Source organism: Mesocricetus auratus, unplaced genomic scaffold (genome assembly GCF_017639785.1).
Source record: "Mesocricetus auratus isolate SY011 unplaced genomic scaffold, BCM_Maur_2.0 Super-Scaffold_100025, whole genome shotgun sequence".
NCBI classification, from domain to species: domain Eukaryota; kingdom Metazoa; phylum Chordata; class Mammalia; order Rodentia; family Cricetidae; genus Mesocricetus; species Mesocricetus auratus.
Window position 1 is genome coordinate 14,844,439 of NW_024429206.1, and position 21,580 is coordinate 14,866,018.

The window sequence follows — 21,580 nt, forward strand, 5'->3', positions numbered from 1 at the left end:
CTGCCTGGCTTTGGACATAGGTCCTGGCAATCTAATTCAAATCTTCATGCTTGCAAACTGGGCCATGCCCTCAGCCCTGAATCTTGGCATTGGTTTTAAAAAATGTGCTTTCCGCCAGGCATTGGTGGTGCACACCTTTAATCCCAGCACTCGGGAGGCAGAGGCAGGCGGATCTCTGTGAGTTCAAGATCAGCCTGGTCTACAAAAGCTAGTTCCGGGGCAGCCTCCAAAGCCACAGAGAACCCCTGTCTTGAAAAAACAAACAAACAACAAAAAAGTGCTTTTCTTTTTTTCTTTTTCTTTTTTTTTTTTTTTTTTTGAGACAGGGATTCTCTGTATTGTTTTGGAGGCTGTCCTGGAACTCACTTCGTAGACCAGGCTAGCCTCAAACTCAGATTCACCTGCCTCTGCCTCCCAAGTCTGGGATAAGGACATGTGCCACTACACCTGGCTTAATTTTAGTTTTTGAGACAGGGTCTTACAATGTAACCTTGCCTGGTATGGAACTCACAGAGATCTCTGCCTCCTTGATGCTAGGATTAATGATATGTACCATGAAATGCTGGGATGTGTTTTGTTTTGTTTTTAATTTAAGAACGTTATTGGAGGTCAGTGGCTATAATTTAGTGGCAGAGCACTTGCCTAGCATTCACTAGGCCCTGGGTTTGATTCCCAGTACCAAAAAAAAAAGTTGTAGGAGACCACGCTGGATGGCTCTCTGGTGAACTTAGTCCATGTAAAGTAAGTTGTCAACAGAAAATGAAAGGGCTGTGAATGCAGTTAGCACTGGCGGAAGAGCAATCGTCTTTCTGTCAAGCCCTTTCTTAAATGCCCTGGCGTTATTCCCGTTTCACAAGCGGGACTTGGGCTGGGTATGCAGATGAAGGGGTTTCCCCAAGATAAAAACAAGGAAGCAAAACTAAGGCGAGGCCGTGTGTGGTTAAAACCTGAAGCCCTGAGATAGGATGCATAAACTCAAGCACAGAACACGTAGAAGGCGGAATATGCACAAATCATATGAAAACAGTTGTGAGCCTGGTGAGGTAAATTTAAACAGCAATTGATAGGATCTTTGCAAGAATAATTCCAATTTAGGATAAAGTAATGAAATGAAACCCAGTGTCTCATCCAGCCACAATCTCTCCGCAGAGGGTGACTTCTCCATCCGGCTAGTGGTTAGTTGGAACTCTAGGATGTAGCTCAGACACTGGGGCAAGGTGCCACATCATTTATAGAGAGTCACCTGTGACTCAAGAGCCAGTTCAGTCCACGCCCCACTGCGCCCCTGGCTCAACCTCGCCCAAAGGTAGCGAGCGCCCCCTACTGGCCGTCCGCCTCTACGCTACTCAGGCCCATTCCCTCCACCCCAGCGCAGGGCGCATGCTCCTCCCTGTCCGCCCCGCCCACCCACGGCAGTCAGGCTTCTCGCGACAACCGGCTAGCGGCTGCCGGGATCTCGCGATAAAGGCCTATTGTCTCGCGCGAGCGTGCCTCCAGACGGCTTTCGGGCTGCTGTGGCCGGGGAAGAAGAGTTGCATGTGTCGCTTCAGCTGGCGGGAGCGGAGGCGGCGGGGGCTGTGCGACCGGCTGGGTAACGAGCGCTCGCGCCGCTGCGGCTTCTGAGGAGCTGGTGGAGCGTGTGGGGGCCGCCGAGGCGCTGCCCGGAGGAAGGGGGCCGGGCCGAGCGTCTCTACGCCCGCCCACATGGGGGCCTCCTGTGGCGTCCCCGGGATCTCCCCTCCGCGTCCGCCCTCTTAAGGGCAGCCAGCCCTTTTTCGTGGTCCCTAGGTCCCAGTTTTGTCTCCCGAGGCCGGGGCACTTCCGTCCTCGTCCCTGCCTCGGGCTCTCTCCCTTGGTGCTGTCGGCGCACCTTGCATGCTGGTCACCCCGAGTGACTCGCCCGTGTCGTGCAGATGCTGTGTAGCCTTTCCTACAGTCTGCATCCCTCCCAGATGAGCCTCAGACCTGCCCCGTCTCTGTTGAAGTCACCCACCCCTTGTGTTGCCCCCAACTGCTTCCTCTTTTCCTGTGCTGTCCCTTTTGCCCTCGTCCCGGCGCTCAGCCTTCATGGCCCATTCTTGATTCCCCGTAAACCCGTGGAACAGGTAGATGAACTCACAAGTGGTCATATTTTGCCGCTCCAGCCAAACGTGTGGCCTTCTTAATAGAATCGGAACAGCTTTGGGGTGCAGGGGAGTATAGTGAAAGCTAAGACCGCACCCAAACGCTGCTTTTTTTGGGTGGTCGAGCCCCCACAGTAGTGAAGTTGTGTTATTTTGCTTACAGGTCTGTGAGATGGCTACTGACATTTCTGAATCCAGTGGCGCTGATTGCAAAGGCGATACGAGGAACAGTGCCAAGTTAGATTCGGAATACCCTCTGCGAGTCCTTTATTGTGGAGGCAAGTGCTGGGAGAAAGAAATGACTTTTGCTCACTGTTTTTATGCCTAATGTTGGTAGTTTTCACAGTTGGTCTTGTTAGCTCCCACATCTGTCTGCTTGTGGTTTGATGGGTTCTTAATTAAGGAGGGAGCCTAGTGAGGGCACATAGGTTAACATGCTTCTCTTCCCGTGTCTTCTGGGCCTGCTTCCTGGCTTAGAGGAGTTTACAGTCCAGTTGGAATAGAGATAGGCAAGTAGGTTATCCCAGCCAGATGTTGGGTGCTTACTGCTTTATTATGGAGAGCTTATTGGAAGATATGGAGTCTTTTTTTTTTTTTTTTTTTTTTTTTTTTGGTTTTTCGAGGCAGGGTTTCTCTGTGGCTTTGGAGGCTGTAGACATATGGAGTCTTACGAGATGGTGAAGTATGGAAGAAGTGAGAAAGGCCATCCTGAAGGAAGTTGGGACGAAAGGCAAGGCCTGGAGATGTTGCCTAACGGCAGAACACTTCTCCAGGAAGTTCAGAACCTCAAATCGCAGTACAGGTTCAATCCCAGTACTGGGGTGAGGAAGGGTTCAGCTTGATGGCTTACTAGAATCTCGAGGGTTGAATTTTAGTTCATTTGTGAACGTGTGCATTGTGTTGTGATCCATGTGTGAATGTTGAGGGGCCATCTTGCGGATTGTGGGGAAGGAACCCAGGCTCTCAGGCTTGGTATCAGATGCCTTTACCCTGTGAGCTCCTTGAGCAACGTTGAATTGCTGATTAAGGAGTAGAGGTGAGGCTGGAATGACATGTAGCAAGACAGGCTTTGGATAATTAGGTTTTTTTGTGGACATGACGCCAGAGGTCAAAGTTGGGTGACTTCTTCACTTCAGTCTTTTTTTGTTTGTTTGTTTGAAAAGGTGGTCTCAGTGAGTCTTACATTCTAATGAGCTAGACTGGGTGACTGGATCCTCTGCCTCCCCAGTGTTGGGATTGTCCTGTGTCTGTGCTGGCTTTTATGTGGGTGCTGTAGCCTTGGCCAGCCTTGGAGCTCAGAGATCCACTTGCCCAGAGTGCTGGGATTAAAGGTATGTGCCAACATGCCTAACTACTTTTTTAAAAATGGGTTTCTATATGTGCCTGAGTGTGTGTATGCGTGCCACATGTGTGCAGGAACCCACACAGGTCAGATAGTGCTTTGGGTCTCTTGGAACTGGAATCACAGATGGTCCTGAGCCACCAGATGGGTGCTGGGAATCAAACCCGTGTCCTCTGTAGGAGCAGTAAGCTTTCTTAACCACTGAGCCATCTCTCCAGCCCCAACCTTTGTTCTTTTTTCTCTCTCTTTCTCTTTTGAAATAAGCTTAATTAGCTTCATTGTAGAGAAATTGTGGTAGCCCTGGTTGGATCCTGGGTCCTGGGTCCTGTGCATGGAGATTCTGGTTTGAGTTTTCACAAGACAGTCTGTAAGTTCCTGACAGGGAGATTTTAGTGGGCACAGTCTCTTTCCAGAGGGTCAGGTAGCTGTAGGCCTTGGAGATGGTATCAGAGGTGGCCTTGATGAAGTTGCCCAGGTCCCTGACTGAAATACAGTGTTCACTGTCAATACTGGCCATTGGTACGAGCTTCTTGGACACAGAAGCCAAGACGGTGCCATTGTCCCTGCTGGTGGAGGTGAAATACACCAGTCCAAGGCTGTAGCAAGCAGCCAGTCACTTAGTATGGGGTGTGCAGTTCTTGTGCCTCAGTAACCTACACACGGTGGTAGACAGCTTGGCTCCTTGGATGGCAGTGGCTGCTTCTTAACCTCCAGACTGGCGTGACTGTTGTCCCCAGTGGCAGGAGATGCCTTGAGTCTGGTCTGCTGGCTGCTGTGAGTGTGCTTCTACCGCAGCACAGTCTTAAGGGATGTCTCCAGGAGAAAGTCAGTATCCTGACTCCTCAAGGGCTGGGAGATTGACCTCTTCTAGAGACTTGCTCATGTCCTTGACCAGGTGGCTCAGCTTGGTGATAGGGATCCACTCCTGGCCTTTGGTCTTCACTCCCCGAGTAAACAACTCCTGTGGGCTCATCCTGACCCCACAGCCTCTGTGGTGTGTTCCCAGGGAAGACGAAACAGTTTTAGTATAAATCCTAAGCACAGGCTTTAAAGAGGTAGTGGGAGGTGCTTAGCAGAAGGACAGTACATAGCCAAGACAGGTTTTCAGACTTCCTAAGAGGGGCTGACAGGTGGCTCAGTGGGTAAGCATGCTTCTTGTAAGTCCTGACCTCTAAAGTTGATGTGAAGGAACACATGTAATCCCTGCATTCACACAGGCTAGTCAGGAGGATCTCAAAATTCCAGGCCAGCCTGGGCTTCGTAGAACCTATCTTAAAACTTGAAGGGAAGTGACAGAGGAAAAAAGGAAGAAATTACATAGATTGTGACTTGTTTATAAAGATCAAGCAGGGTATGGTGATTCAGACCTATAGTTCCAGTGCTTGGGAGAAGGAGAAAGGAAGGTTGTTGCAAGATTGAGGCCAGCGTGGGCTACAATAGGAGCTGTATAGTAAGACTGTATCTGGGTGGTGGAACACAACTTTAATCCCAGCACTCAGGAGACAGAAGCAGGTAGATCTCTGAGTTCAGGACAGCCAGGCTACACAGAAACCCTGTCTCAAAAAAACAAAGGAAAACCCCCAAACCAAAAATGCTAATCATGGCACATATCACCTAGCACTCAGGAGGCAGAGGCAAGAGGGTCACCAGAACTTCAAGGCCAGCCTGATTTACATGAGTTCCAAGCTAGCCAGGGCTACATAGTGAGACACTGGTAGGGGCCAAGTAGAGCTATCGTTTGTTTTACCCATTTCACAAAATTTAAGGTTCCTTTTGTTTTGTTTTTTGTTTTTTCTAGGCAGAGTTTCTCTGTGTGAAACAGCTCTGGCTGTCCTTCAGCTCATTTTGTAGATCAGGCTGGCCTCAAACTCATAGAGATCCATCTGCCTCTACCTCCCAATTGCTGGGATTAAACCAACCAGCAAGATTCCCTATTTTATGTAGTATTAGATTAGGTTGCATTAAAAAAAAGATGGCAGTTAGGGCATGTAGACTGACATATAATGTTATTGTAATAATATCCTTGTAAAGATGTAAACAAAGAATCAGTGAGAGATATAAAATAGGAAAGCTGTGCTTACTGAATTACCAAATTTATTTTATTTTTGGAGACAGCTGGCCTGGAGTGTGCTATGTAGACCAGGTTGACAAATGCACAGAGATCCTGCCTCTGGCTCCTAAGTGCTGGAACTAAAGGTGTGCATCACCATACTTGGCTTATGTTGCTTTAAAAACTTTTTTTTGAGACAGGGTTTCTCTGAGTAACAGCTCTGGCTGTCCTGGAGTTTGCTGGCTGTCTAGAACCACCAGGCCAACTTTTTAAAAAAATGTTTTTAAAAGATTTACTTGTATTTTTAAAAATTTCTTTTAACGTATTGATAGAGGATTTGTCTACATGTGTGTCTGCACCACTTGCCTGCCTGGTGCCCACAGAGACTTGGAGAGGGCATTGTATCCTTTGGAATCATCATAATTAGTTCTGGGAATTGAAACATGTCCTCTGGAAGATCAGTTTTCTAAACCTTAACCACTGAGCCATCTCTAGCCTGTGGATTTTATTTTTTATTTTATTTTTTTAAAGATTTATTTGTTTATTACATATACAGTGTTCTGCCTATATGCCAGAAGAGGACACCGGATTGAATTGTAGATGGCTGTGAGCCACCATGTGGTTGCTGGGAATTGAACTCAGGACCCCTGGCAGAGCAGTCAGTGCTCTTAACCTCTGAGTCATCTCTCCAGCCCGTGGATTTTATTTTTGATTATGTGTGTATATTTGTGTCTATGTGAGTGGTGTCCACAGGTTGGTGTATATGCTCTTAGCCATTATACTACGTTTTAAGCCCATTTGTATCACTTTAAAAAAGGGTATTAAAGCCTGGTGGTGGTGGCCCATGTCTTTGATCCCAATACCCAGGAGGTAGAGGCAGGTGGATCTCTGAGTTCAAGGACAGCTTGGTCTACATAGTGAGTTCCAGGACAGCCAGGGCTACACAGAGAAACCCAGTCTCAAAAAAACAAATTAAAAAAAAAAAAGCAACTACAAAAAAAAACATGTTGCCAGGCAGTGGTGGCGCACGCCTTTAATCCCAGCACTCGGGAGGCAGAGGCAGGCAGATCTCTGTGAGTTCGAGGCCGGGCTGGACCGATAGCCTCCGAAACAATGCAGAGAAACCCTGTCTCGTAAAAACCAAAACAAACAAACAAACAAAAAACAAAACAAAAATATGTATTGTTTGGTTGTTGCTGTTGTTTGAGGCAGGGTTTACTATGTAACTTGATCAGGCTAGAATTTACAGCATACACTAGGCTGGTCTCTGCTTCCTAACTTCTGGGACTATAGGTGTGAACTACCCCCTGCTAGGTATACAAAAAACAAAACCAAGTCACCTGTATCCCAGGCTGTCTTTGAACTTGCTGTGTAAATGAGGATGACCTTGAATTTCTGATCATTCTGTTGTGTACCACCTGGCCCAGTGTATGGGTGTCAGGGATTGAGCCCTGGGTTTCATGAGTTAGAGAAGCAATAAACTGTTCTACAATCCTAGACCCCCATGTGTGTCACTAGGGTGGTGGCTTTTGAAAGGGTGACACTATTCCATCTGTCCCACTGGTGAACAGTTACTACTCTTTTGTTTTTAATTGTATTTTGTCTGTGTGAGAGTAGCGCTCAGATCAGATGACAGCTTTTGAGAGTTAATTCTCCCTCTGTTGAGGATTCCAGTAATTGCGATCAGGTAATCAGCTTAGCCTGACTACAGCTGTCTTTGCCTGCCACATCAGTCTAGTCCCTAATCTGAGAAAAGTTAACTTTCTTCAGTTCCCTCCTTACTTTTGGGCTGTCGTTACAGATACTACGAGAAGGTGAGCTCTACCCCCCAGGGAGTTAAAGTTGATCTATATGTATAAGGAACACTTGAGAGTAGTGGGCTCAGTTGTATAAGAGCTTGCTACCAAGCCTGATGGCCTGAATTCAATCCTTGAACCCAGGTGGTAGAAGGAGAGACTCACATAGGAAATAGAAAACACTGAGTTAAATAATACTAATACAACCATAAATTGGGAGTTGAGAAGGGGAGGGGTCTTGAAGAGTGAAGTAAGGAAGAGTGAAGTAAGGAGATGATGAGGAAATGGGCCCTGTTTGAAGCCTTAGGTGATGGGTATTACATGATGGTTTCCTGTGAAGCATATTTTGTTGATTGCTTGTGTGAGTCAAAGGTAAAATGTGTTTTCTGTGACCCCAGGCTTAGTAAGCCAGGTGTGTAAGGCACAGGCTACCAAAAGGTGCATTTAGAGTCCAGCCTTAGCATGTTATGATGGTGGGCTTCATTAGCCAGCTTGGTAAGAAAGTGCAATAGCATTCTTAATAGGGTCCATGCCATAGTGAATCAGCAATTGACAAAAGTACATGAGGATAATGTGCTGGGCTAGATTGTGGGGAGGACTGTACAACAGCAAGGCTCTGCCTGTTCTCTACATGCAACTTAGACTGAGTAGCCTTTGGTGAGTGTTGGATGGGGAGGGGAGAGGTTCTTCCAGTTGTAGAGGGGGAGACTACGTAGAGGCGAGCGCAGCTGGTAGGAATTTGAAGGGCAGGTTGTATTTAAGCAGGCAGATATGCCAGGCCAAAGAGCAGGAAGAGAGGTAGAAAAAGATGGGGAATGTAGATTTGCAGGTTTTGCAGTGTACTTGTTAATGAGAATCTTGGAAGTAGAATCGGGTAATTGAAAGCATTTGTGTCTGGACCAGATTTTTGGGCCTTGTTTTATACTTGCTGTAGGTCACTGAAGGTTTTTGAGCAAAGAAGCTATGTGAGAATGCAACTGGCAGCAGCGTGAAAGGTGAAGGAAGAAAACTTAGTGACAGCGTGTGGTATGATTTATCAGAATTAGAGAGGGTTTAGGTCAGTGCTTCTCAACCTTCCTGATGCTGCGACCCTGTAGTACAGTTCCTCATGTTATGGTGACCCCCAAGCCATAAAATTATTTTTTGCTACTTCATAACTGTAATTTTGCTACTGTTAGGAATTGTAAATATCTGTTTTCCAATGGTCTTAGGTGAGTGAGGCTTTTGGGGTGGTGACCCCCCCCAGGTTGGGAACCACTGGTTTAGAAGAATGGCATAACGAGAAGTGTTATGCACCTGAAGTCCTAACTGCTCAGGAGATTGAGGCCTGATTGTTTGAATCCAGGAGTTCCAGCCTAGCCTGGGCAATAATGTTCTGTGACCCTGTCTCTGTCTTTATGTCTCTTCCCCTATTTTTATTTGAGTCTGTATGTGTTTGTGCCACATTGTGGGTGCCCACAGATGCCAGAAGAGAGTGTCAGATCTGGAACTAGAGTTACAGATAGTTGTGAGCCACTGATATAGGTGCTGGGAGCCAAACTCCCATCTTTGCAAGAGCAGGCATGCTACCCTGTTAAGCCACCTCTCCAGTCCCTGAGTTAGAGGGGACCAGTCTCATCTCTAAGCTAGAGACCTAGCAGGGATTCAGAGAACAGCTTGAATTATTTAGAAAACATGTGTTACGCTTCTGCTCTGTGCCAAAGTGTCAGAGAACTGTCATTTGAATAATCATGTACCTTTTACCCCAGAAATCTCTGCAGAGTAGTATTTGAAAAGTGAGTAGTACTGGCAAGTCTGAAGGCAGGTAAGGTGTGTGCTTGTAATCTCAGCACCCAAGAGGCCGAGGCAGCAATATCATGAAGTTTGAAGCCAGTGTGTGCTTCCTGGCTGATACTAATATTCTTGGGGTGTTAAGAGAGAGAAAACGCTCAAGTAGAGTGTTTGAAAAGTAGAGTGATGACACATAATTGTCTTCAAAAAAAAAGGAGAAAGAAATGAAAAACTAGAGGGGAAAATTGAAGTATTCTGTCAGATAGAAAGTATGAGGTTCTTGTGTTGTCATGGTTTTAACATTTCACGTCTTTTTTTCTCTCCATTTCTCTAGTCTGTTCATTACCAACAGAGGTAAGTCCTGCTTGTTAGGTTTTTTGTTTTCTTTTTTTTTTCTGCATGTGAGATCATTCTTGATTTTAGAGTTAATATAAGAGCTTCTTCTATTTTTCATGTCCTGTCAGTTGTGAACCATCTTGCTGGCCCGGGATCAGAATACTTTTTTATCTTTATACATACTCTCTTATCTTATAGGCCCTTTTTTTTCTTTTCTTTTCTTTTTTTTTTTTAATAAAATAGGGTTTTAGCCTTTAATCCCAGCACTCGAGAGGCAGAGGCAGACAGATCTCTGGTCTACAGAGTGATTTCCAGGACAGCCAGGGCTACATGGAGAAACCCTGTTCGAATAACCAAAAATGAGCCAGGGGTGGTTATGGACACCTTTAATCCCGGCATTTGGGAGACAGGGGTATCTCTGTGAGTTCTAGGACATCAGAGAGTACACAGAGAAACCATGTCTCAAAAAAAAAAAAAATGAATGAATGAATGTAGACTCTAACAGTGTTCAGTGTTGTCCAGATTATCTTTGAACTCAGTTGTGCTCAAACAATGCTCTTTCCTTATCCTTCTGAGTAGCTGTGATTATAGATGTCTTTTTTTCTTAAAAATATTTGTGGATGTATTTTTATTTATTTATGTGTGTGTGTGCCTACATGAGTTGTGTGTATTATATGCATTCAGTGCCCTCTGGTCAAGAAGGCATTGGATCCCCTGGAACTGGAGTTGTGGGTGGTTGTGAGCCAAAATGTGGATGCTAGAACCTAAATATGGATCCTTTGCAAGAGCAATAAGTGTTCTTAACTAGTAAGCATCTCTCCAGCCACATGTGTACATCTTTTTTGTTCTTGACTGTATGGTTTAGATTTTTGTGTGGAATTTATGAGTAGTCAAATGGTGGAAGCCAAGACTTACATGCCTGAGCCAGAAGAAAGATGAGTAGAAATTGAGCATAAGACTTCCCTTCAGTCAAGTTCCATGGACAAGTCAGGAAAATAATGAGGGCCCTTTGAGGCCAAAGCAAGAAACGTGGTTTTCGTTTGTGACTCTCCTCCCTCACTCTTTTTCCTTAGAGTAGGTGGTCTCACTGCGTGATTTATAACCTTGACTTCACAGTCTCTAGCCTGATCCTCTTGAGCGAGTGAGTGCTGGCATTACAGGCTTGCATCCCTGCCTGGCTGTTATTGCCTTCTAATGACCCTTTTGTTTGATGAAAAAGTAAACAGTTGCTCTGAGGAGATTCTGATTTGAGTTTTCACATACCCCCCCCCCCAAACTCCACTCCACCCCAGGTGTCTATGTAGCCCTAGCTGTCCAGGCTGGCCTCTAACTCTGTCTCTGTCTCCCCAGTGCTGAGATTAAAGGCATGAACCATCATGCCCATTGAGTTTTCTTTTTTTGTTTTGTTTTGTTTTTGTTTTTACGAGACAGGGTTTCTCTGTATCGTTTTGGAGGCTGTTGGTCCAGCCTGGCCTCGAACTCACAGAGATCTGCCTGCCTCTGCCTCGAGTGCTGGGATTAAAGGCGTGCGCCACCACCGCCCAGCATCGAGTTTTCATTTCTTAAGGGACATTTCCTAATTGAATTACAGATTTCCTGTGGATGAGTCGAGCAAGGCTGAGAATGGTGACATGTAATTCCAGTACTCTGATTTAGATTTAGAGACCTCCCTGGCTACATAGTGAGATTGTACATGTGTGTAGTTTATCATTCTTTATGTGTCAAGTAAATGGGGATGTTTTAACTATATTGGTTGAAATGTATGATTTCTCACTCAATTTGTTCTTTTCCTTCCCTTCCAGTACTGTGAATATATGCCTGATGTTGCTAAATGTAGACAATGGCTAGAGAAGAATTTTCCAAATGAGTTTGCAAAACTGACTGTAGGTATGGAAATTTTCCTTTTTGAACATAGGTTTTTATTTTAAAATTGTATTGACGAAATCCAGGTGGTCGTGCACATCTTTAATCCCAGCACTCAGAAGGCAGAGGCAGGCGGATCTCTGAGTTCGAAGCCAGCCTGATCTACAAAGTGAGTTCCAGAACAGGCTCAGTTTTTATTTACATGAGGCAGATACTCTTTTCCTTGGTAAGGCCTTTGGATATAATAGCTACTTACTTAGTTATTCTTTGTTGCAAAAGAACACTTAAGGCAGGTCTTGTAATTAGTTCCTGCATTTTGGCCCTGAGCATGACCTGCCTAGACATGATTATGACTTAAAGAGGGATGCAGGAGGAGAAGCATATTTCATCCAGGACCAGATGTTAACAAGATCAGTGTGTTAAGATTCTAAACTGAGGGCTACGCTGTGGTGGCACACACCATTAATCCCAGCACATGGAGGGCAGAAGCAGGGAGATTTCAGTGAGTTCCAGGTCAGCCTAGATTAGAGGGCAGTCAGGACTGTTACACAGAGAACCACTGTCTTGAAAAAAAAAAAGCCTTAAAAAATATTCTAAACTGATAATAAGTAAGGATTGGCTGGGTCAGTTTTACCCTTGTTAGAGGAAGAGAACAGATAAAACCATCTAAGGAATCCTTGGCAGGCTCTTACAGTATCGATGAGACTGATGATTTTGCTGATATCATTGTCTGCTTTAAGGTGTATATGGTGGAGGAGGCTGTTTATCAGGTTAAAGAGTTAAAGGAGTAGCTGGGTATGGTGGTGCACACCTTTAACCCTAGCCCTCCAGAGTCTGAGCAGATGGATTCCTGAGTTTGAGGATAGTCAGGGCTACATGGAGAAACCCTGCTTCCAAAAACCAAAACAAACAAAAGCCAGTTTAAAGTTATAATTCAGCTTTTGAGTTTCTGTTCTTGTAACCTCATGGGGAGCATTAAGATACAAGGTTAATGAGGAAGAAATTTTGGCATCATGGTTAACATAAGTTTTTGTTTAATAAGACGAGGCATAATTTTGTAGCTCACTGGACTGTGTACCAGAAACATTAGAATACTGTAGCTCTACTGGTAGTGTCTTACCAACAAGAAATACCACCTTTAGTGATTCTCAAAAGAAATCTGAGACAAGCCCCCTAAAATTTTGAGCAGGTTTCTTTTTTGTCAAATTAAAAGATAGGGAAATCTGAGAGTGAGGAAACACATCAGTAGAAACACAGAACAACAGATCCTCTGGGGGGATGGGGGGGACACGGGGATGGGGAGACGGGGGGGGGGGGCGGACGGACGACACACGGGGAACGGGACACTAGGAAAGCCAAAAAACCCTGGCCTTGCTTCTGATCCTCCTGCCTTTACCTCAGTGCTGGAATAAAGTGGGAGCAGAACCCAGGGCTCGTGACTCAGACAACACTCTAGCCTGAGCCACATCCTCAGCAGGTGACTGTTTTGCTATTTGTATAAAATGATGTTCATGCTCTTGAGTTTTATTTTTCTCTCCAGAAAATTCACCCAAACCAGAAGCTGGAATTAGTGAAGGTCAAGGACCAGTAGGGGAAGAGGAGGAGAAGAAAAAACAAAAGAGAGGTAAGACCTAATCTACTTTTTTCTACAAACATACCTCCCTCTTATAGAGCATAGGTGAAGGGATGAGCACTGCCTGTTACTGTGAGCTAGGCATGCTGGCTCATGCTTGTAATGTTAATATTGAGAGATTCAGGCCAGAAAACTGCTGGGATCCTGTTCAAGGCCAGCCTGAGCTACATGACGAGAGTCTTGTCTCAAAAAGCAGAAGCTAATGGTTATGGTGGTGAGCACCTTTAATCCCAGTGCTTGGGAAGCAGAGGCAGATGGATCTCTGAGTTCCAGGACAGCCAGGGTACGTAGAGAAACCCTGTCTCAAAAGGAAAAACAAGCCGGGCAATGGTGGTGCATGCCTTTAATCCCAGCACTCGGGAGGCAGAGGCAGGCGGATCTCTGTGAGTTCGAGGCCAGGCTGGACCGACAGCCTCCAAAACAACACAGAAACCCTGTCTCGTAAAACCAAAAAAACAAAAAAACAAAAAAGGAAAAACAAAACAGATTCACAGTTTATATATGTTTGTCCTATGTGCATTCAAAACACAAATCAGCCTCTTGGGGGTTCCTTTCTGTTGAAGTGGAATGAGCTGTTACTTAACAATTAACTCCTCTCTAAAATAGATTCTTTTTTTTTTTTTTTATTTTAGGTTTTTCGAGACAGGGTTTCTCTGTATTGTTTTGGAGGCTGTCCTGGAACTCACTCTGTAGACCAGACTGGCCTCGAACTCACAGAGATCCACCTGCCTCTGCCTCTGGAGTGCTGGGATTAAAGGCATGCGCCACCAACAGCCAGCTGTTTTTGTTTTGTTGTTGTTTTGTTTTTTGAGACAGGGTTTTTCTGTGTAACTTCTGGCTGTCCTGGAGCTCACTAATGTAGACCAGGCTGACCTTGAACTCACAGAGTTCTGCCTGCCTCTGCCTCCCAGAGTGCTGGGATGAAAGGTGTGTGCCACCACTGACTGGCAGCATTGCCTTTTCTTTAACCAGTATCTTAAGCCTCTTGCTTTACCCTTTCAGGTGCTGGGATTAGAAGCATGGGTCACTATGCCCGGTTTGTCGCTTTTGAACTAGACTAAGATACTGTGTGTTTCCTAGTTTCTGTGAAAAGTTTTTCTCAATTTCATTTTGTATAGGATTTTTTTTCAGGTTGTTTGTGGTCAGGTTTTTTTTTTTTTTAGGTTTTGTATTATATTTCAGGGTTTCTTGGTATTATTATTTTTTCATTTTTTTTGACAATTATATAACTTAGTCTGACTTGCAATTCACTAGGCTAGCATCAAGCTCTCAATCTTCTTGTCAGCTTTATGTCATGATCTGGGAGGGGCTTTTGAGACCTTATCTATCCCTGATCTGGGGAAGGGGTAGCTCATGAGAGACATTCTCTTCAGTGGTATAGCGACTGGTAAGCCCGTGTACCTTAACTCTTAACCCTTAATACTTTAATTCCTGGCCCATGGATGAAGGCATTTGTCATAAAACCTAACAACTGCTTTATAGATCAGGCTGGCCTTGAACTCACAGAAATCTACCTGCCTCTGCCTACCAATTACTGGGATTACAGGCGTGGGTCACCACCGCCAAGCTAAAATAGATTCTTTATGTTGTGGCACCTGTCCCCTGCCCATCTCTTCTTCATTAATTGTTTTGTTATTAAAATCAGCTTATGATTTTTTAAGATTCATTTTTATTTTATATGTATGGGTGTTTTGCCTGTATGTATATACACCATGTTCATGCATTGCCCGTGGAATATAGACAATAGGGATCAGATCTCTAGAACTGGAGTTACAGATGGTTAACAGTCTTGTGGGCACTGGGAACCAAACCTAGGTCATCTTTGAAACAAGAGTGCTTAACTGCTAAGCCATTTTTCCACCCCCAGCTTATAAATATTTTAAAGACTCTCTCCCCCCCCCATTTTCCTCCAGTGCTGGGCATTGAACCCAAAGCCTTACATATACTGCTTAAGAGAGAAAAGAGTCTGTTGCTATCTTTTCCTTTTATCACCCGATCTTAACAAGATGTCTTTACTAAAGGGGACTCACCTCCACATCTGTTACTGCTCTCTCCAGCCTGTTTTAACCTGACTTTAACTTAACTGAAACTGTTCTAATAAAAGTTACCAGTGTCGCCCGGCGTTGGTGGCGCACGCCTTTAATCCCAGCACTCGGGAGGCAGAGGCAGGAGGATCTCAGTGAGTTCGAGACCAGTCTGGTCTACAAGAGCTAGTTCCAGGACAGCCTCCAAAGCCACAGAGAAACCCTGTCTCGAAAAACCAAAAGAAAAAAAGAACACCTGAATCTTTCTGAAGTGAAAATTTCACTGGTTTGCCTGTTTGTGTAGATCTGTCTTCCTGGTGTCCCTTCGAAGTAACTTCCCAGGCCCGGTCCTAGGTCCTCACCTCCTCATTGTATTCATTCTCCCAGGATATTTCTATTGTATCTCTAACTTCTGCTACACTGTATACCTGTAATACCTGGCCCATGTCAGGCTGGAAATATGTATGGTCCCATAGATACCACAAATTAAATTGATTGTGTCCTGAATTGATCTTTCATTTCCCCCATGTTGGCATGGTGGCACAATTATCCTGCACGTGAGCTGGAAACCTGTGAACTGTGTTAGGCTCCCATTAATAGTCCTAAAGTCTGTTCTTTGTCTCCTGCTCTTTACTCTGCAGCTTTTACCGATGCCATGTTTGGTTTATATTTTGATTAGTTTTTTTGCTGGAGTGAATGCAGGAGCTGCGTTTGCCTCTCTTCCACCCTAGTTTTCATAGATTCACCCTTCACACTAGAGCTGGCCTGATCTTTATAACCATGAATCCATTCTTTGATTCTTTGTCTTCAGTGGCTTCTCTTTGTCCAGTATAGTCACTCCCGAGCTTGGCTCCAGTTCTGTTGACGTCTGACTTTCCAGCAATAATTTTCCTCACCATGACGGACTGTACTTTTGAATTTGAGTCAAAAGAAACCCTTCCTTCCTAAAAAGAAAAGTTACTTTTTATTTATTTTTGTATTTATTTATTTTTTGGTTTTTCGAGACAAGGTTTCTCTGTGGCTTTGGAGGCTGTCCTGGAACTCACTCTGTAGACCAGGCTGGCCTCGAACTCCCAGAGATCCTCCTGCCTCTGCCGCCTGGCTGAAAAGTTACTTTTTAAAAAACTTGCTTTTGTTGAGTGTTTTCCTAGCAAGAAGAGAAGTAAGGGGGGGGGGGCTGGAGAGAAGGCTCAGCAGTGAAGAGCACTTGTTGCCCGTAAGACTCTGGTTCAGTTCCCAGCACACGCTTGATGGCTCACATCATTTGTAACTGTAGTTCCAAGGGATCTGATGCTCTCTTCTGACCTTTGTGGGCACTAGCCGTGGACGTGGTACACATACATGCATGCAGGCAAAGCATTCATGTGCACAAATAAGGGGAGAAGTAACGAATGCATAGAGTGCACTCATCAGACACTGAGTTTGCAGACTTGCTGGTCTTCATCTTGTCTCTCCTATGCATTCTTCAGTAAGACAAGCTTGCTTCCCAAACTCAGTGTCTTTTCTCTTGGACTGAATGTATGTATGTCTTATACCTTTTCTTTTTTTTTTGGTTTTACGAGACAGGGTTTCTCTGTATTGTTTTGGAGGCTGTCGGTCCAGCCCGGATCTCACGGAGATCCGCCTGCCTCTGCCTCCCGAGTGCTGTGATTAAAGGCGTGCGCCACCACCGCCCTGCGTCTTATACATGCCTCTGATTTTTAACACTCACTTTGGAGGTCACTTCCTTTAGGAAACATTTTCTGTCTTTTTTTAATATTTATTTATTATATCAGACAGAGGTGTCTCACGTTTTTTATCCTAACACTCAGGAGGCAGAGGCAGGTAGATCTTTGAGTTGCAGGACAGCCAGGCTGCACAGAGAAACACTGTCATGAAAAAAACAAAAATAAATATTTGTGTGTGGGAGGTAGTACACGTGTGGAGGTTGGAGGACAGTTTGCAGGAGCCAGTCCTTCCTTTCCTTCCATCATGTGGGTTCTGGGGATTGAACTCAACCCTGTATGTTTGGCAGCAAGCATCATTACTTGATGACACATCCATGGTCCCTAGGACTTGTGTAACTGTCAGATAAAATGATTACCTAACTTACTGTAGTACAGTAAAAACTTGGGAGTGAAAATTGAGATAAAGACCTGAAGAACTCAAGGAAATCAGAATGGTTAGCCCACCCTCTCTCCATGAAATTCCTCCCGAACTCCTCCTGAGTCTCTTCCTGCTGTCTGTAGCCTTCCTGCAAAGTTCTCCAAGAACTTTATGGCTAACCCCAGTTGACTCCGTCCTGGAATCAAGGTTGCTTTCTCAGCACAGTGGGATGGCTATATGGACAATCCTTCGCAACAGACTTGAACTTAAGCTCCTCTTCCCTCATTTTTCTGGGTGCTGCCACTACAGGCCTGCATCACAATGTCTGGTTTAACACCTCCACCACCACTCTGTTTAATAGATTGTGAGTTCCTGGCAGATGGGAACTGTGTCCTGCTTATCTTTGCATCCTCAGTCCTTAACGCAGTGCTGGGCACATAGTAAGTACTAATTGATAAATGTTTATTGAGTAAATAGCCTGTGTGATTTTGTAAATTGGAAAAGGAATTTGAAAACAAAGGGAAAGACTGATGTATGTTTTACATTCGTGAAAAGGAAGCAATTGATGTGAACTCTTTCTTAATGAAGGTGGAAGAGGTCAAATAAAACAGAAGAAGAAGACAGTACCACAGAAGGTCACCATAGCCAAAATTCCTAGAGCAAAGAAGAAATATGTGACGAGAGTATGTGGCCTTGCAACTTTTGGTGAGTTGAGGTTTTAGTTTGTTTGTTTACAACCCTGGAATATCTCAGCTTAGGTGTATAAACTGGAGTCTCTATCTGTATCATGAAATACCATTGTAGTGTTGGGGAAGCTGCATCCCTTCTTCCATATATCTGTTTATGCCAGGAATGTACTAAAAGAGGAGACTTTGCCTTTCTTTCTGTTTTTATTATTATGTGTATGGGTGCACCTTGTGTCCGCAGAGGCCAGAAGAGGGTGCTGGATTCCCTGGAACTAGAGTTAAAGATGGTTGTGAGCCACCATGTGGTTGCTGGGAATTGGGCCATAGCCTCTGCAAGAACAGCCAGTGCTCTTAAGAACGGAGCCATCTTTTTTTCCGACCCCTGATCTGGATTTTTTTTTTCCCCTATAAAGTCTTGCTCTGTAGCCCAGGCTTGCCTGGAACTTGCTGTGTAGTTCAGGCAGTCCACCCACCTTCTTTTCTAGGTGTTGAGATTACAGATATGTGCCGTGTTCAGCACAAGATTTTCTTTCTTTGTTTTTATTTTTCTCTTGTTTTATTTTCATAAAGGCAGGCTTGCCAGGTGTGATGGTACACACCTTTAATTCTAGTACTCAGGAGGCAGAAACAGGCACATGCCAGTGTGGGTAAACATAGGTAGTTCATGGTCAGCCAGGGCTACATAGAGTGAACCATTTGCCTTAAGGGAAAAAAAAAACGACTTGATGAGGCTTCTGTATCTTAAGCTGGCTGTGCTAGTAATGAAGGATAAGGATGACCTTGAACTTCTAACCCTTCTGCTTCCACCTCCCAAGTACTGGTTTATAGGACTGTACCGCCTGCCTAGTTTATGTGATCCACTGTGGAGATTGAAGTGAGGGCCTCTGAGTTGTTAGTCAAAGACTTTTCCTACTCAGCTGATTCCTAACTACAGTTTTGAAATTACCATTTAAAGTTTTTTGTAGCCCAGCTCTTAAGGGATTGCTGCTTGAATATATTTGTATAGAATGAAGAGTGCTAGGTAGGACTTAAAACCAACTAAGGGCTCCTGTGTCTCCAGCAGTCATTTTTGAGAGAGGTTTGTAAAATAGCCCAACTCTGGGAGTGCCCATAGAGGTGAGGGAAGGTGGGTATTGGCATGAAGTTTTGTTCAAAGCCCTTCAGTTGCTGGAGGATGACTGCATAGCAGAGTCTGTGGTAAAAATGTAAACCAAGATCTCTGTGTGACAATAAAAAATGTACAGATTGATGTATAAATATTAAGATTTAATCTGTTGAGGTGGCACATACCTATAACCCTGACACTTGGGAAATGTCTTAGTTAGGGTTTCCATTGCTGCAAAGAGACACTATGACCACAGCATTACAGTTTCAGAGGTTTAGTTTATTACAGTCATAATGAGAAGCATGGCAGCATATAGGCTGAGAGTTCTACATCTTGATCCGCAGGCAGCCAGAGACAACTGTGTATCACACTGGGCATAGCTTAAGCATACAAGACCTCAGAGCCCACCTCCACCAAGACACACTTCCTCCAACAAGGCCACACCTTCTAATAGTGCCCCCCCTCCCTATGGACTAAGCATTCAAACACATGAGTCTATGGGAGCCATTCCTGTTCAAACCATCACTAAAACTAAGACGAGGAATGCAAGTTCAAGGCCAGTGGGGCTCCTGTAGCAATTCCCTGTCTCAACGAGCAAAAAAACAAAACAAAGCTTAGGTATAAAGGTTTGGTTCTATGTTGTCAGTTTTTCTGTTATAAAGAGCTTAAGCATGGATGAATGTGATGCTTGGAAGGAAGTAATATATTCCTGAATTCATGTGGTCGTCTTTCTCCCTCCCTCCCTCTCTCCTTTCCTTCCTTCCTTTTTCTTTCTTTCATTCTTTCTTTCTTTGTTTTCCCCCTCCCCCTCTCCTCTCTTTTTCTATGTAGCCCTGGCTGTTCTGGAACTCACTCTGTAGACCAGGCTGGCCTGTAACTCAGAGATCCACCTGCCTCTGCCTTCTGAGTGTTGGAATTAAAGGCTTGTGTTACCATGGGCAGCCATTTTGGTCTTACTGTGTGATGGAATCTACTACTGAGACTATATGACTTTGAAAATGTGTATTAAAAGTTTTTCCTGTAATAGTTCTCATCATTGTTCTGGGGAAAAAATCGTTAACATCATTTGTTAAATGATTTTTAAATGTAGATGAAATTTCAAAATTAAGAAATATCTTTTTTTGTACAATTCCAACTATGATCTTGCCCTTTCTTTTTCTAAAAATCAAACCAAAACAGAAATTGATCTCAAAGAAGCACAAAGATTTTTTGCTCAGAAATTCTCCTGCGGTGCCTCAGTGACAGGGGAGGATGAGATCATCATTCAGGGAGACTTCACAGATGACATAATCGATGTCATCCAGGAAAAGTGGCCAGAGGTAAGTGCAGAGGACACGTGCACCATGAAACACATTTTAAAAGCAAGTTACTTCATTTCTTAATTTTGGCCACAATTCATAAACTTCTTTTACCTGCCCTACAGGTGGATGATGACAGCATCGAAGACCTTGGAGAAGTGAAGAAGTGAGTCTGGAGTCACGTGTTTCTGAGCTGACCTGAGAGTTGACACGGCCAACAGAGGAGAGGCCTTTCAGAAATATATACATGTGTATATATGTATATCCTACAGTAAAGCTGTAGACTCCTCATCCTTGGCGTTCATTGTTCTGTACAAGGCTGCTTGGTTGGTTTGTTTGGTTTGTTGTTTTTGTTTTGTTTTTTTATTGCCAAAGTCTGATACACAAAAGAGAGAGAGAAAGACTGTCATGCTTATGCATGAATCTGAATTTAGTCAAATAAAACATTTTGGTCATTTGGTACTGATTTTTTTTTCTTTTCTTTTTTTTTTTTACTTTTTATTTTAGAAAAACACTGTAGATCTTCCTGCCTACTTGGTGCTGTCAGTAGGACCCAGGGCCCTGTGCTTGCTGTGCAAGCACTGCCATTGAGCTAGTTGGCACCAAAACCTTCTCTTCTTTTTTGGGGAAGTGTTTCTGTTGGTTATCTTACTGGGATAAAGCTGAGTGACTTTTAAAAAGAATTTGTTTCTCATTTTCTTACCAGAAGTGTGTCTCCTTGGTTGGTGAGACTTTAATGGGGTTTTGGCTGGATTTGTTCTTTTATTAATGACAAAGTCCACTTCGTTGATAAAACGAACAACACAGAATGGGTAGATTTGCTCAAGTCATTCCAATTCCAGAGAGTACTTGATAAAGTACATTAAAAGCCTTAAAACCATGTGCACTGTGACCCAGCAAGCCCCTTCATATACAAACTCATGGATGAGGGTGCCATTCATAATGTTACTGATGATGTTAGAGCTCATAAATAATATAAACAGTTAAAGACATGGTGTGTATCTTGTGGTAGGATACTGTATATTTGAAAAAGCTTTTCTCCCAGTAATGTTGAGTAGGGTCAGACCACAAATTTGTTTTAGACATTCATTCTTACTGTTATGAGTGGAAGGGTGCTCAGAGAGGCTGAGAATTCTTGTTCTGACTATATATCATTTGGGTAAAATTATAACCAATTAAAAACAGCTTGTGTCTGGCAATCTACAGTTTTAGAAGTAGCAATTAAATTTATGGAAAAACTGATTTTATTGAATGCATTGGGTGAAATGAAACCTTGAAAAATCAGGTGTTACATGTGAAAAGGCTTTTATTTTTTAAATTGCTCCAGGTGTGGGACTATCTATAGCTGAGCAGTACAAATGCCTGCTTAGCATGCACAAGACCTTTGCATTCAACCCATAGTGTCACAAGCTAAAGTTGTATAGATACCTTTAAGAATTTAGAATTCATGAAATCATGAATACAAATAC

The 21,580-nt window shown here is 44.0% G+C and overlaps 1 protein-coding gene across 1 annotated transcript; it reads left to right on the forward strand.

Moving 5' to 3' along the window:
• The first annotated feature begins 1,434 nt into the window (after positions 1-1,434).
• Positions 1,435-20,573, forward strand: Denr (density regulated re-initiation and release factor). Its single transcript, XM_040731365.1, has 8 exons — positions 1,435-1,591; positions 2,287-2,401; positions 9,416-9,435; positions 11,220-11,304; positions 12,821-12,904; positions 17,611-17,727; positions 19,993-20,132; positions 20,237-20,573. Exons 2-8 carry the CDS (start codon positions 2,296-2,298, stop codon positions 20,279-20,281), a joined length of 597 nt encoding a protein of 198 aa, XP_040587299.1. The 5' UTR covers positions 1,435-1,591; positions 2,287-2,295; the 3' UTR covers positions 20,282-20,573.
• Positions 20,574-21,580: the final 1,007 nt, after the last annotated feature.